Raw genomic sequence first — 15284 nt, forward strand, 5'->3', positions numbered from 1 at the left:
TTTTCACTAAAGTGAAGCTTTTGTTCAACCCAAAAAGATCCTGTTTTCACTCCAGGGCAGTGTTTATTATTATTATTATTATTATTATTATTATTATTATTATTGTTATTGTTATTATTATCATTGTTGGCATTATTATTATTATTATTATTATTATTATTATTGTTGGCATTATTACTATTATTATTATTATTACAATAATTAATACAATTATTGACAATAATAATAATAATAATAATAATAATAATAATAATACATATGCATATAATGATGAGAACAAGAGAAAGAATAGTGAAATTCTGTGTACTGTGACGCCGCAAATCGTGATATTTTTTGGAGCCGGTTATCATACCGTGAAAATCTCATACCGCTGCAACCCTGGTCATTTGGTTCAACTTTTCTGGACATTATGAGAACGGTTTTCCACACCATTTTAAAATGTCCCTACAACATTGCTGCAACATTCTGATAACCTTATTTGTAAACTACCAAAGCTTTAAATAGGCTTTAAATAAGCTTGTAATTATGTATTTGTATGTCTATTTTTATTTGTTTATAGTTTCGGCAATGCTACTTCAAACATTCCCATAACGTTGGTGTTAGTCTAAACGAGAATGTTGTTGTTATTATTACACTCAATCATTATTGGAATAATAGTCCTGTAAAGTTACAGACTAACCCTCCTAGAACCTTTTTCCACACCTTGCTGGACGCTCCAGCAACGTTTTTTGTTAGCTGGGCATCAGCTTCACTTTCACTACGGCTGTAGTTGTAATGCCATCGATGAACATTGCACAAGCTGTGTATCTCCCAGTACCATTCTCCTTTGAAATGTCATTTTTGTGCTCACCATGAGACCTCAGTCTAAAGTCGAGCCGGAGCAGAACCTGCTGTCAACGTCAGCTTTACCGGAGAACTTTCTAAAGTAAAAAAAAAAATACATTTAATTAAATTAACTTAAAAAAAAACATTACATTCAGTATCATTATAGAATTATTCAGAATGGGTACATTTGCATGACAAATTACTGTACATGGGCAGAAACCGTAGACAACAAAGGATCTTCACAGAGCCTGAGCTTATAGTAGCTGGTCCAAGATTCCTGACGCTGCTGCTAGAACTTTTGATGTAGGATGTGGTTGATTACAAAACCACCAAATCAGCTCTCATGAGCGCTGTAGAAGACCACAAATTTTACCTCTGGACCAAATCATGCTTTCACGATTTGTTATTTTTGTATCCGACAGTATTATTACAGAAAAGGATTTACATTTACATAAACGTGTTTACATTCGTTGATTATGTGTTTGATATCACTGCTGCCTGTTGAAGCCCACCTACACATAGAAGGGGTTTTCTGCCATGTGTAGGTGTCCACAATTATTGTACTAGCAGGAAAAACTGTGACCACAAAGAAGGGTTAAACAAATGGAAACTGGGTCCCTCTTTATAATGCATGTGTATAATAACTGTGTAGTTACACAGTCATAACCTATGTAATAACAGTGTTACTATTGAGAAGTCCTTACTGTTACAAATAGGTTACAGTGTACAGCTTATGTAATTACACATGTGTATTAACTGTAGTTGTGACTAGCATATTCTCTTTTCTGCGGTTATAAATGTGTAATAAGAGGATTTATATAAACTGCTGCTTTTCCCGTTATGATGCAGCTAATGAGAAACATTTGTGTAATTGTAAGGCAAACTAAAATTGATCATACTGTAATGCAGCTGTAACACTAAATTCAACAGTATTTACATTGTTATTACATGTTTACTAATGCGTAACTACACAGTTATTGCCTGATAAAGCATTTTAGCTTGCTTTAAGCCACTTCTATTAGTTTTAAAGGCCTTTGTGGTCCTTCCCATTCTATATCTCAGTGGATTGATTGTTAGAAACCTTCCTACAAGAGCTCTCAGCTCAACAGAGCCGTCGTTACATTGTTATTACATGTTTACTAATGCGTAACCGCATAGTTATTGCCTGATGAAGCATTTTAGCTTGCTTTAAGCCACTTCTATTAGTTTTAAAGGCCTTTGTGGTCCTTCCCATTCTATATCTCAGTGGATTGATTGTTAGAAACTTTCCTACAAGAGCTCTCAGCTCAACAGAGCCGTCGTTACATTGTTATTACATGTTTACTAATGCGTAACCGCATAGTTATTGCCTGATGAAGCATTTTAGCTTGCTTTAAGCCTCTTCTATTGTTTTTAAATGCCTTTGTGGTCCTGCCCCTCCATATCTCAGTAGATTAAAAGCTCTCAGCTGACATACACAACTTGGTTATTTCCTTGACTCAGCTAAGGCAATGAGGCGTCTATTTGGAATTTTCTTCTGGGTAATCTAAGAGCTATTGATATTCTCGCTGACAGTGATTGTTTTCACTCTTATATCCTTGCAGTGTCAACTGTGCCAGACAACGTGGTGTCCACAATGTTCCCCAGAAGGACCACGACCACCATCAGCACCACCACCAGCGGCACACACCGGGGCCCGGCAAATATAACAGCGACAGCGGACCCCAGGCAAGGCAGGGGGGTGCTGGACCCAGCAGTAGAGCAGCCCGGCACCACAGACCCCACCATCTCTAGCCTCCCCCCCTCCAGCAGACGCTTCTGCGAGAGCGTAGAAAACAGGGACATCGTCTGGCCGCAGACACACAGGGGTGTTACTGTGGAGCGCCCATGTCCGAAAGGAACCAGAGGTGTGTTTGCATAAATATGTGTGATGTTATGTTTACTACCTCTGAGACCATTCACTTTAGACCACCACGGGCCTCCTAGCCTAGAATTAACTTCATAGGTGTCTCTTTAGCACTACAGGACTTCATTTAACGCTAGTGATTTAGCTGTGTGTTTGAGTGTGGGGTGGGGATTTGCATGAGGCTCTGACTCATGCAAATCTCGTCTAGGGATTACACCAGTATTCCTCCGTTCCCAGACCCTGCGCAATTCCGTGTTTTCCAACACCTTCTGCACTGTCAGGTCTTCCTTGAGCTGAATCAGGTGTGTTAGAGCAGGAAAAAAGTGCGGTGCAGAAGCAGCTCACAACTGGAGTCGGGAAACACTGGATTATAAGAGTTTCCGGCATCTCTTCACTCCTTTGCCTATTCCCCCCCGATTCACTAGGAAAAGCCTCAGGGGGATTTGGCTTGCCTTTGAAACAGGAGTGAACAGGGCAGGTTAGAACAACAGCAGGGCAGGTTAATCACACATTTGGGTTTGTATTAGATTCTCTTCACCCTCTCACCGTCTCTCTCTCTCTCTCTCTCTCTCTCTGTCTCTATGATCAGGAATTGCCTCGTTCCTCTGCACAGCTGTGAGTGGCACCTGGAACCCAAAAGGACCGGATCTTAGCAACTGCACGTCCCACTGGGTCACACAGGTAGCACAAAAGGTCAGTAGCAATGGAAATCATCATTAAAACCATTTATTAATATATATTATTATTATTTTTTAAGAAGTCATGAATAATTCATAGAAAACTACAGCCTATATTGTCGCTGTCATAGTGTATCTCCTTGTATCTCAGTTTTTGAATCTTTACATATTAACAGAATGTGAAACAGCCAGTTATTAGCTACATTGTGTCCATATTTCATGACGAATGGACCAATAGAAATGCACCAAAATGACTACACTAAAATCCTTTTCCATTGACATCCATTGAAAGCTTGTGTAAAGTTGACTTTTTTTTTGTTGACGGCCAACAGCAACGATACAGTCGTCTAGAGATGTATTTGACAGCACTTCACCTGAACTCTGCTTCATAACATGTTGTGACAGATGTCATATGCTGTCATGAGTTGTCTTGGCAGGTTATGACCAGTGACAGCGTTTGTTTTACCATCACCGGTGACCATTATGACAGATACTGTAAAGTTTTTTACATTTACATTAATGGCGTTTTGCTGACGCTCTTTTTTTTTAGAGCAAACTTAATTTGAGTCATGTTCTGCAGGGAGGAGAATGTAGTGCGAGGAGTCTCACTCAAGGACTCAAGGACACTCATTGGTACAGCATGCTTTGCTGTCCCAGCTGGGGAACTGAAATGGCGGTGTTGTTACCCACTACTCTATCCAACTGCTTTTTGATGGCATGACCTCAGTTATGACTGTAGCGTCTGTCGTAACAGCTACCAGTAATGGCGACATGACAGTTTTGTATTAGTAACTGTATATTAATAACTGTTCATGGCATGGTGGTCAAAGTTATGTACCAGAGCTCCAACAAACAGTGTCACCATGTATTACTTATTTATTGAATATATTTTTATTTCTTAAAAAATAAGATATAGAATAAACAAACACACTGATGCACGAAAATGAGGCTGAGAGAAAAATAAATAAGTATATAAATAAATAATAATACATTATATGAGATTTTACACCACACACAGCTTCATGTCTGATTAGACAGATCTCTAAGAAAGTCAATGGCCTCGGACCACAGATGAACCGTGGCTGCCCTGGCATGATGTAATCTGCCCATGTATTATTTATATACAGTTATCAGTTATACTAAAAATAATAATAATAATGCCATGTATTAAACATGCTGTTTGTATTGATGTGTGGACCCCTTTGAGATGCAGCCTTTAGGCCCGTTGCAACAGCTTAGCAAAACAGAAGTAGTCCAGAGGTATCAGTTTCACCCTCAAAGTCGGTTCCGCAGCAGAGACTTACCCCGCAGGTCGTATTTGTGTGGCGAAGTGTTCCAAAGTTTATCAACATGCCTTTCCACTTCCCTCATTCCAAACCCCCTCATTTAGCCCAGCCTGTAATTTGTGACCTCGTAATCACACATTTGATTCTAAATTGGGTCAGATCCGGAGCGGGGAGAACGCGGCGAATCTGGCCAACGAACTGGCCCGGCACACGCAGGGCCCTGTGTTTGCGGGCGACGTCAGCTCTTCCGTCCGGCTCATGGAGCAACTGGTGGACATCCTGGACGCGCAGCTTCAGGAGCTCAGGCCCAGCGAGAAGGACTCGGCCGGACGCAGCTTCAACAAGGTACACTTCAGACTTTCTTATGGATACTGTGTCCAGTTTCACAGTCTCCACATGCAGTGTTCAGAGGTACTTATTCTTATGAAGGCTCTGATATTAATACCCTGATTGATACCCACAGTAGCCCCTGATATACTGTTTACAGGAATTACAGTATGATTCCAGTAATGATGAATGGACGTGGAACTATGTTGCCCATATGTTTGAGGGGATGTAGCTTTTCTAAATGTCTTTTAAAGTAAATTAGCATATTTCCTAGTTGGTTTGCAGGGGAGAGATTAAGCCTAGTCTTGGGCCACCCAGAATTTGAATGTTTTTGAGGTTACTGACCAATAAAAGTATCGTCCAGACCCTCACTTTTAAAATGAAAGGTGCATCAAGTGTTTCTTTAAACCTTTAAATTGGCCACCAACCTCTACAACAAGTGGAAGTTCTTTAGGCCTTCACACATTTCTCACATTTCTACTACAGTATTGCTTCTTTCTGGAACCAAATGTGGTTCTTCTGTGGTTTTGCTCAAAGAACCATTTGAAGCACCTTGATTTGTGAGACGTTAAGTTTAATCCATGTCCAGAAAACTGGCCTTTAATGTGGCAACTCTATCCTGGCAATAATGCCAAAGCCCACCCATGAGCTCTTCATGTCAGGGAGGATACTTTGATGAGGATGCAGCTCAGCTTTTGTATCTTTTGTAGACGATTCCCAAATAATTTGTGAAAATCTGTGTTAATAAAGATAGATTTTATTGACCGAATTGGAACAAAAAGACCAAATTCCAAATCGCAGTCAAATTGCACTTCTGAAAGCAGGCTGAGGTGCCTGTTTAGCTTGCGTTCCTGGTTAATAGGTGCTGAGCGGTTCCTGCTTGCCTCTCTGTTGCTAAGCCCCATTCACAAGCCCACCCCCTCCACTTCTTGAGGAACCCTGGACCCCTGCACAATTTGGAATTTGTGGATTTCCTGAACCCAATTGGCCCTGCAATTCCCAAAGCTCATTTTCCTGCCACTGCGGAATTCAGCCAGGCCGTGTGGATTCCCTGAACAGTGACCCTGCCCATGCATATTTGACTTTCTCAGATAAAAGGCACAATCCCTTTTCTTCTCTTTCCTCGAGAAGACTTTCCACTTCACACTGGAGAAGGCCGCTCCCTCTGGCCTGCCTCTGCCTGCTGGTATTAGAGCGGGTCCTAGGCCCCAGGGCTTCTTCTTCTTCTTCTTCTTCTTCATCTTCTTCAAGCAACCCTGCTCTCCCCCCTCACATCACCCCTACTGGTTCTGTTCCAACTCACCTCCCCTGTAATTACTGCGTTAGCGCATCCGACTCACCTGCCGCCACAGATGTAAAAAGCCGGCCGCTAATGGGCCAGGAGCTGTCTAAATAATAATAATAATAATAATAATAATAATAATAATAAAAAAAAGAAATATGGTGGCCTGTTCGGAAGCATGATTGCCCTCCGGGATGGGGCGAGGTGTTTTCACAGGAGAGCCAAGAGGCCACAGATTTCCAACATGAAGGAGTGGAAGGTGGTGGGCTTAGCAGAGAGCAGGAGAAAAAAGCAGGGCAGGCTCATGCAGCTTCAAGGCCGGCTCTCGGTGCTCCCCTCCTGGAGCCAAAAGTGCTGGCTGCTCTGGAGTGAAAGAAAAGAAATATGTGGGGTTTTTTTTGTGGAGGGGGGGCAAGTTTTCCTTTCTTTTCCCGCATGCCGTGCCTCTGCACCATTGGTTTGCAGTGAGCCTATTAGCCAGTAAATGTTCTTATACTTACAAAATCTATGGAGAGAGAGAGAGAGAGAGAGAGAGAGAGAGAGGCAGAGAGAGGAATAGAAGGAGTGAGGGAGAGGAAAAAAGAAGGGCACTTTGTTTTGATGGAATGACTATCGCAGAGCCCGAAAACGATCATATCGCCAGATTGCACAATTATCCTGACCATCAAATACAAATGACCTCCTCCAGCTCAATGGATTGAGTTTAATGGATTTTCGGGCTTCATTTGAATGCACGGTCCAGTACTTGCATCTTCCGCTTTCCTTTTTTTTTTTCTTCTTCTTCTTCTTCTTCTTCTTCTCCCATCTTTCTTTCTCTCTCTCTTTCTCACTCACACTCTGTGTCTCTATGTCTCTCTCTCTCTCGTTGCGATTCAGAGTCAGCAGTGCTGGTGTTTTGGTTACGTAAGCTGGCCATGTATTCTAAAGGCACTTTTAATTGAAGTGGGGGGAAATGGGCCGGCTGGGCCGCTTCCATTCCTGCTCGGCTTCGGCCGGCCGTGCCGATGCTCTGATTACACACTCCAAAACACGCGAGTGTGAGCGCAGGAATGTGGCACCTTGATGTTCCTTTGATGATGCAGCCGCCGGTTTCATACACTCGTCCACTTCTGTCTTATAACTCTGTATGTGTGTGTCTGTCTGTGTGTGTGTGTGTGTGTGTGAGTGAGTGCGCATTTGAGGTTGTGTGATGTATGTGTGCTATTCTTGATCTTTCCTATTTTTATGTGTATGTGTGCACAGGTGAAGTGTGTGTGTGTATTTGTGTGTGTGAGTGCGCATTGGAGGTAAGGTATGTGTGTTTGTTCTTGTGTGTGTGTATGTGGGGGCATAGGTGAGGATGTGTTGCTGTGACTATTTTCTTCTTGATCTTCCCTTTCTCTCCTTTATTTCTAAAAATGCATCAAACGCAAGGAAACACATCTAGGATCCATATAAGCTCTTCTAACCTCTAACAGCCATGTGTGTGTGTGTGTGTGTGGGAGAATGTGAATGTTCGGGCCTGACTGATATAAATTGTTCTTGTTGCTGATTCCAGTTTTAGGAAGCTAGAAGGGCAGATAACTGATATTATCAGCCTGGGTAATTTTATCCGGCCGTAAATGAGAGCTAGTGATTGATAGGGCGGTTAGAGAGGATTCCGGAGGAGCCTGTCTTACCTACACCTCAGACGGTTGGAGCCTGTTCACACCTGGCATTTAATAAGCGTGATCGGATCACGCTCGGATTTCACTTGCTTGCATGAAAAGCTGGATGTAAACACCCCCAACATGCTTTTTGCACTTCGAGCTGATGGGACCCGAAGCCAGACTCAACCATCCCCCCCCCCCCCCCCTTGCCAGATTAGAGGTTGAGTATAATTGGACCATCAGGAGGAGCAGGGGCGATGGTGGGGTGCGAGTTTTGGTCATGAGAAAGAGAGAGGGGAGGAGAGGTTTTATAGAGCGAAGTAATGGAGGGGAGGAGTTTGGGCGTGGTCCTTCTCCCAAGCTTTCAGTTATTACGTAACTCCATTGTGATTGGATTATGATCGGATCACTCAAACCACATTCAGAGGTGGTCAGAGATGGATCACGTCCACATTTAATACAAGTGTAAACAGATTGAGTTTACTGTAAAATATCAAAATCCGTCTGTCGAAGTATGAGAAATCATTTGCTCTATATCTCTCAATCTCTCTCTCTCACTGTGTGTGTGTGTGTGTGTGTGTGTGCGCGCCCTCACGCTCTGATATAGTCGTTACGGGAATGTGAGAACCCTCTATGGTTCCACTGTATTGTAGAACCCTCACCGTTCCTCTAGGGTCAGCGGTGGCTCAGCAGTTAGAGCTCCTGGATATTGATAACAGGGTTGTGGGTTTGATTCCCGAGCTCAGCAAGCTGCCACTGTTGGGCCCTTGAGCTAGGCCCTTTACCCTCTCTGCTCCCTGTGCGCTGGAGTTGGCTGCCCGCCGCTCTGGGTGTGTGTGTACTCACTGCCCCTAGTTCACTAGCGTGTGTGCACAGTGTACAATGACAAATATTTGCACCTTTACCATTAAACTGTCCACAGTCTCCTGAAGCAGGACAGTTTAAATGGGAAACCTCTGTTTACAGGAAGTAAAGTGGACGTGATGTACGTGCCGGTGTGTTTTTTACACAAAAGATTAAAATCCTGGAGACGCATTTTAATGATGGATGTAAAGAGAATCCAGTCTGAGTAGATCCAGAGACAAAACACATGTCATGCCAGGTGTAAACAGGCCCTTAGTTTTTAGGTTGACGTGAGTGGTGAGGATCACCATGGCCAGCTCCAAAGAGCTCTCTGAGGCCTTCAGAAAGAAGGTTGTAGATGCAGAGGAGTCTGGGAAGGGGTTTAAAAGGATCTCAGAACAGTTAGTCAGGCAAGTCAGCCGTTCCACTGCCCGCTTAATCAGTGGAGAACATTTACAGCACACTGCCAGCATGGCCAGGTCAGGCTCTCCCAGCAGGTTCAGACCGCAAGATGTGTAAAGGAGTCCCCAGCCACCCTAAAATGTCATCACGGGACCTACAGGTAGCTCTTGCTCACAGTAGATGTCAAAGTATGCGGTACAAGGCAACTCAGCTGCATCCTGTGCTTGCGTTGCATTATAAAATGTACCGTGACCCATTTCTAAACGCAATCATGCTTAAAAACCCAGCCAGCGTAGCTCACAGCGTCTAGCGTGAAGTGTCACATGTTTGCCTCCTCCTGTAGTCAGCACTTTACAGGAATAAAATACAGGTATCTTAGTGGAGAAGTCCAGCATCATCTGAATATTCAGCTCCTCTGGTTCAATAAGCAGATCATCAAATATCAGACTGAAATATCGACCCAGTTTAAGCATATGTCGGGTGTCTGTGATTAATTGTTTGCATATTGTTTGCATAGTTATCGACGATATCGATATGATTCTGATATAATTGTACATCCCTGCCCTTCTCCTTTTGCTAACAGTCCAGTTTAGACGCGTCTTAAATGGTTTAACTGTTTAACCCGTAATGGTGTGGTATGTTCAGCTTAACCACTTCAGTCTGTACCTGTGAGTGTATGTAATTAGGCTCTGAAGCCGCTGCTTTATAGACGTCTCTCCAATCCAGTAGAAAATAAGCCACTTAATGTCACATTTATTTTTGCCAGTAACTATAAATAAATGGGGTCATTAGCGGCTGTATATATCGGTCAGGCCCTGGTGTGTATGAGTTCTTGATCTTTCCTCTCTCTCTCTGTATGTGTGTGTGTGTGTGCTTCTGTTTCTCTAAATAAGCGTCAAAAGCGAGAAAAGACGTGCAGGGCCTATATGAAGGTACACACACGCTGCATCCCTGCTTCTGTTGCCCTGTTTCGCTGCATGCGGCTTCTCCGTCTGTCTGGCTGTCTGGCTGGCTGGCTGTGTGTCTGTCTGTGTTTCAGTCTGTGAGTCTGCGGGACGCTCTCTGCTGGGTTCTGACTCATTCTTTAGGCACTTGTTAGCGTCTCTGCCTTTGTCTGCCTGGCTGCTGTTCTGTTGCTGCTCTTTTTTTTTTTTTTGCTCTTCCCCACTGCCTCTCTCTCTCTCTCTCTCTCTCTCTCTCTCTCTCTGTGTCTCTTTCTACTCCCTCGCTCACTCTTTCTCCCTTACCTTTCATCTTAACACCCCCCTCCCCCCTCACACCCCACCCTCGTCATGCTTTTGCTCGCCCCTACCCACTTTTATACTCTCTCTCTCTCTTTCTTTCTTATGCTCTGGCTCTCTCTCCCCATTCTCAGCCTGTATCTCTCGCCCTTTCCTTCTCTCTCAGTGCTCCCTAATTTTCTGTATTTCCACACACCCTACTCTCTCTCTCTCTCTCTCTCTCTCTCGTTACTTTTTCTTCCACCTCCTCTTGCTTGCTCCCTCTACTCCTCCCGATTTCCTTTGCACCTCCTTCTCCACCCATCTGTCCTCAACACTCGAGTATCGTATGAGTAAATTGTCTTTCCAAAAGGTGTGTAATTGCACCCCCCCACCGCACCGCACTGCACCGCACTGCACCGCACCCCACCCCACCTCACCCGTCTGCCAATAGTGTGATCAAAGGGGTAGTGTGATAACCTTCTTCGCCTTCCTTCACCATTGCTGTCTCCTGGCTGCTCGAGGTGGCACGCCATCGCCTGACAGAGTCGTTACCGTATTTACGGTGTATCTGATATACTTTATACCCTCTCCCCCAGTACCTTGTGTTTCACGCCGGGGTGCATTCTTTCTTCCCCGAAACAAACACACGCTGCCGCCGAACTCCCAGCCCGCTGCCACGTGAGACTCTTTCTGACTGGGGTTTATTTATGTGATAAAGCGTTTTTCTCCCCCCCCCCCCCCCTCACTCCCTCCTTTTTGTCTGCCAAGAGAAATAGGCCAACGCCGGGCTGTTTCGCGTGCCAACTTCCTCGAGTGTGTGCTATGATCCGCCTGCCTCAAAGTCCCTCTCCATTCAAACGCCTGTTTTAGCGTCGACAAAACCAGCCTCAAATTAAGAACGCCCCGAGCGCTCAGTTCTCACGCGGTAAACCCGGCTCGTCTGCTCGTCTGCTGCAGGTCTCCTCGCATTCAGTTCAGAGGGTTGTTTTTTTTTTTTTTTTAAACAACCTCAGCCCAGAAATGAACCCTTAGAAGCCTGGAGAAGTCTCATTTAGCTGTACACCCAGTTGGCACTATGTAGTGGTTTCAGTGTGATTATATAATTGTATGAACACCTAAATAATGGTAATGACATCCAGTTATAGAGCACCCCCAATTTGTCCAGTGCTTATTGACATTTAAGCACTTCAGGTTAAGTCCAAATTTTATCGTATCGTGATAACATTTACATTTAAGGCATTAAATTGCTATTTACCCAAGAAAAACCTCAGCTAGTTTGAATAGACTAATAATTCAAAGATAAATTTTATTGTGATACACAGTATGCTTTTCTAAGCGTATCGAGGATATTTTTAGGTCTTAATAAACACTGATCAGCTGCAGGTTTCATTACAAAGAGTGTAATTAGACTGATGTATTTAGATAAAGAGCAGCAGATGTTGAATATAAATCACTGTACTCAGTACGGGAGAATACTGAATAGAAGTTTTTAAGAATCTGTCGTTACTGATGTATTTCGTCTTTAAATATCGTGATATGATACTTTAACCATATCACCCAGCCCTGCTTCAAGTCCTGTTGATAGTCTGAAAGGGTGACCTCAAATGGTACAAAGGTAAGCAGTAAACTGTCGGTTTTTGAGGGAATGATTGAACAAAAACTGAAAAATAATGTGAATTGTGATACAAAATGTATCCCATTGGTTGACAGCTTACTGTAAAAAGGAGGTAAATTAAGCTTTGCAATTTGATGAACAATTTACAGTTTACTGTGTTACTGCACTCTCCACGCAGTCTTTACTCGAACTGTTTAGACTCTCTCATAATGACTAGAAAAAGGCACTTGACAAAGTAGAGCATCCTAATTCATACGAATGGAGCTCTTCCTTTTAGAGAAATGACAGAAAACACCAGAGTGTGGTGAGTCCAGCTTCCTACACCATCAGAAGACTTCTTGGAACTTGAGGAAACTGAAGAGGTCCTTTACAGTTAGAGGCCTGACACGCTCAAATCCTCGACAGCATCAGAAGACGAGTTTCTGAGATTCAACAGCTACCACACCTTAACATTTAACCAAGTGTCAGTTTCAGCTGGGAAGAAGGGAAGACTTGAAGCTGCAGGTTTGACTGCAGGTGGAGTGGCAGTTTGAAGGTCAGTGCTAGGATGGCAACATAAGAAAATCAGGCTTGCCTGGACCATGCAGCACTGCACTGTTCTAAAACTTCTGACTGGTAGTTTACATGGTAGTTTGATAACGAATTACGTTTGTTTTCCGTATGAACAGGATTAAAACTGCACTTCTGACTTTATTCCATTAGTTTTATTGTCTAGAAATGACTAAAACCGTCTGGGAAAAATATATAATTATTATAATTATTATATTATATGTAATCATATATTTATATTTTTCTATCCATAAAACAAGACCCTGCAACTTCTAATCAAATTCAAATAATAACAAAATAAGCTCCTTTCCTCCTTTTCTGCTCACAAAAACACGAGCTAAGACAAATAATGATTGTAACACTATTCCAGACTTGTACCACGGCTGCAGACAGCTCCTCTGACTTCTAGGGGTTAAAGAGAGCGCTGCTCGGTGCCCAGGCTTCCACACACGAGAGCAAATTAGAGACGTGGAGAAGACCTAGACGCTCTACGTGCCGTTTATTCAGCAGCTGGGTCAGCCAGTGTGCCCGCCAGTGACCACCAAAATAAATAAAGCCGTGGCTGGGTCCTGAGCGTGGAGTCCTTGGTTTGTACTGTTTTGCTGGACAAATGCTGAAACACAATTAGATCGTTACCACTCCGGCTACTGTTACACGCCGCTGACCGTGAAAAGTGCTGGTACGCCTTTGTATTTGTCAACAGTCCAGTTGAGGCTGTTATGGAAAGCAGTACAGGTTATTTTCTGGTGCGTTTCTAGGCTGCACTCCTGGAACGTCGGAGCAGAACCCAATTGAGCCCATAAACAGCTCAAAGATAAGCTGAATTTAAACAGTTATAGGATCCGCCTTATTTGCCTTATTTTATATACATGACATACTTCTCACTAGCATTTTAGAGGAGTCGTGAAGACGTGAACACTACACTCCAAACAAAAAGGTTCTGTATAATACACAAAAAGGGTTCTCTGACTTTAAACAGCAGTAAAACCTATTTTGCTTCTACTTAGAACCAATTTGATAGGATTCTTTAATAAATAATGCATAATCAGCGTTCCTCGTATGTCAATAAAGCTTTTAGGCAGTTAAAAGGTTTTCTGAGTTCAATATAGAACCATTGGCTTTACTAAAGAACCCATGAAATAGGGCTATTTTATCGTATAATAATAACAATATACTCTTCTAAGCACATGGAGGAAACTGTTAGTGCTTAATAAACACTGATCAGCTGCAGGGTTCATTACTAACAGTGTAATTAGACTGGTTTAATTAGATGAAGAGCAGAATCTGTTGCTACTGATATCTTTAGTCTATGATTAAAAATAATCATCAAAATTTTTTTACAATATTTCCCAGCCCTACCATGAAAAACCCCAATTTTTAAGGGTGTATAAAGCAACACCTATATACAAAATTACACATTGACCAAAATAAGGTTTCAAGGCCCCTTTTTTGCACTGATGCAGCTACACTTACCATTTCCATTCTCTTAAGCTTCTTCAGAAGACGCCTCCTTAGACACCATTCCAGCATGCTGCACACTGGTAGGGGCTCCCAAAAGGCTGGTTTTGCCAAAAGGCTGGTTTTCCTCTTAGCCAGTGATCCTTGTTAAAAAATTGCAGAGCAAGCATCCAGCTGACCGATCTCTCTGCCAGTTAAGGTGAACTTACTTAGCTTAGTACACTCTTAAAAATAAAGGTGCTTCAGAGGGTTCTTTGAGCGATGCCATAAAAGAACCACATTTGGTTCCATAAAGAACCATGTTTGTAATAGAGAAAATAGAAATAGTGAGAGTGTGAAGAACCTCTAAAAGGCCTAAAGAACCGATACCACAAGCTAAGGCTCTGCACACTCTCACTGTTTCTATTTTCTCCATTACAAACATGGTTCTTTATGGAACCATAAGCGGAACAAAGAACCTTTGTTTGTAGTAGATATGTTTGAGTGTGAAGAGCCCTTTAAGGTTCTCTTCCTTATGGAACCAAAAGTGGTTCTTCTTCTTCTGCGTCACCAGTAACTCGTCATGAAGATGAAAAAATAAAAAAACACACATTCAGGCAGGGGTGTCCAAACCTTTGACTGGGCCAGTATGTCATGGAAAGCTCTAAAGTGGTCAGTCCAGAGGCCTAAGGTTAATCTGACCCATCTGTAGGTTATGAGGAGCACATTCCCTCCGAGGACAGAAATAAAAAAGCGGTAAAGCGACAAGCGTTACTGCGCTTATTGGTGGTGACAGAGCTGTAGAGGAGCTTGCTGTCACTATGACATAGCTAATCTCGACTCGTGTGTGCCTCAATTCCGTTTTATCTCCAGCAGATCGAGGGCCACTCGGCGGAAACTCGGCAGGCTATCTTCTTTTCCTCTTTAATAGCGAGTCTGGAGTGACACTGTGCCATAAGAACCCGCCATACGGTGTTGCGAGCCAGTCAACAGTGTTTAAATAAGGTAGGGAATAGCCCTGGAACTGTTTAATTCAGTTAGCACTCGCTCCAGGCCTCAGGAAATGAAAGGATTGTGATTAGGAGCGGGAGAGGGAACGTCGAACGTCTCCGTTTTTTCTTTTTTTTCTTTTTTTCCTTTTTCCCCTCGAGTCCGCCGGGCTTCTGCAAACAGATCCCGCCGCCTGATAAGCCGTTTCCCCCTCGTAGGAAAAAGTATACATTCTGAGGGCATTGCGGTCAGATCCTGTTATGGAATGTAATCATAATTGTTCCTTGGAAAACAGGCCACTTTGTCCGAGTAGGC

The 15284-nt window shown here is 43.1% G+C and overlaps 1 protein-coding gene across 9 annotated transcripts in view; it reads left to right on the top strand.

The window, feature by feature from the left end:
• LOC140561978 (adhesion G protein-coupled receptor L2-like) overlaps window positions 1-15284 on the top strand; it is a 195573-nt gene that overhangs the window by 111739 nt on the left and 68550 nt on the right. For 7 of the 9 annotated variants that reach the window (XM_072687298.1, XM_072687293.1, XM_072687301.1 and 4 more), the window contains 4 exons: window positions 2409-2711; window positions 3300-3403; window positions 4833-5018; window positions 10049-10087. In XM_072687298.1, coding sequence (XP_072543399.1) covers window positions 2409-2711; window positions 3300-3403; window positions 4833-5018; window positions 10049-10087 — 632 coding nt within the window. The remainder of the gene's footprint in view (window positions 1-2408; window positions 2712-3299; window positions 3404-4832; window positions 5019-10048; window positions 10088-15284) is intronic. The other 2 variants (XM_072687297.1, XM_072687299.1) reach the window with 1 other exon arrangement.

Source organism: Salminus brasiliensis, chromosome 9 (assembly GCF_030463535.1).
Source record: "Salminus brasiliensis chromosome 9, fSalBra1.hap2, whole genome shotgun sequence".
Classification (NCBI taxonomy): Eukaryota; Metazoa; Chordata; class Actinopteri; order Characiformes; family Bryconidae; genus Salminus; species Salminus brasiliensis.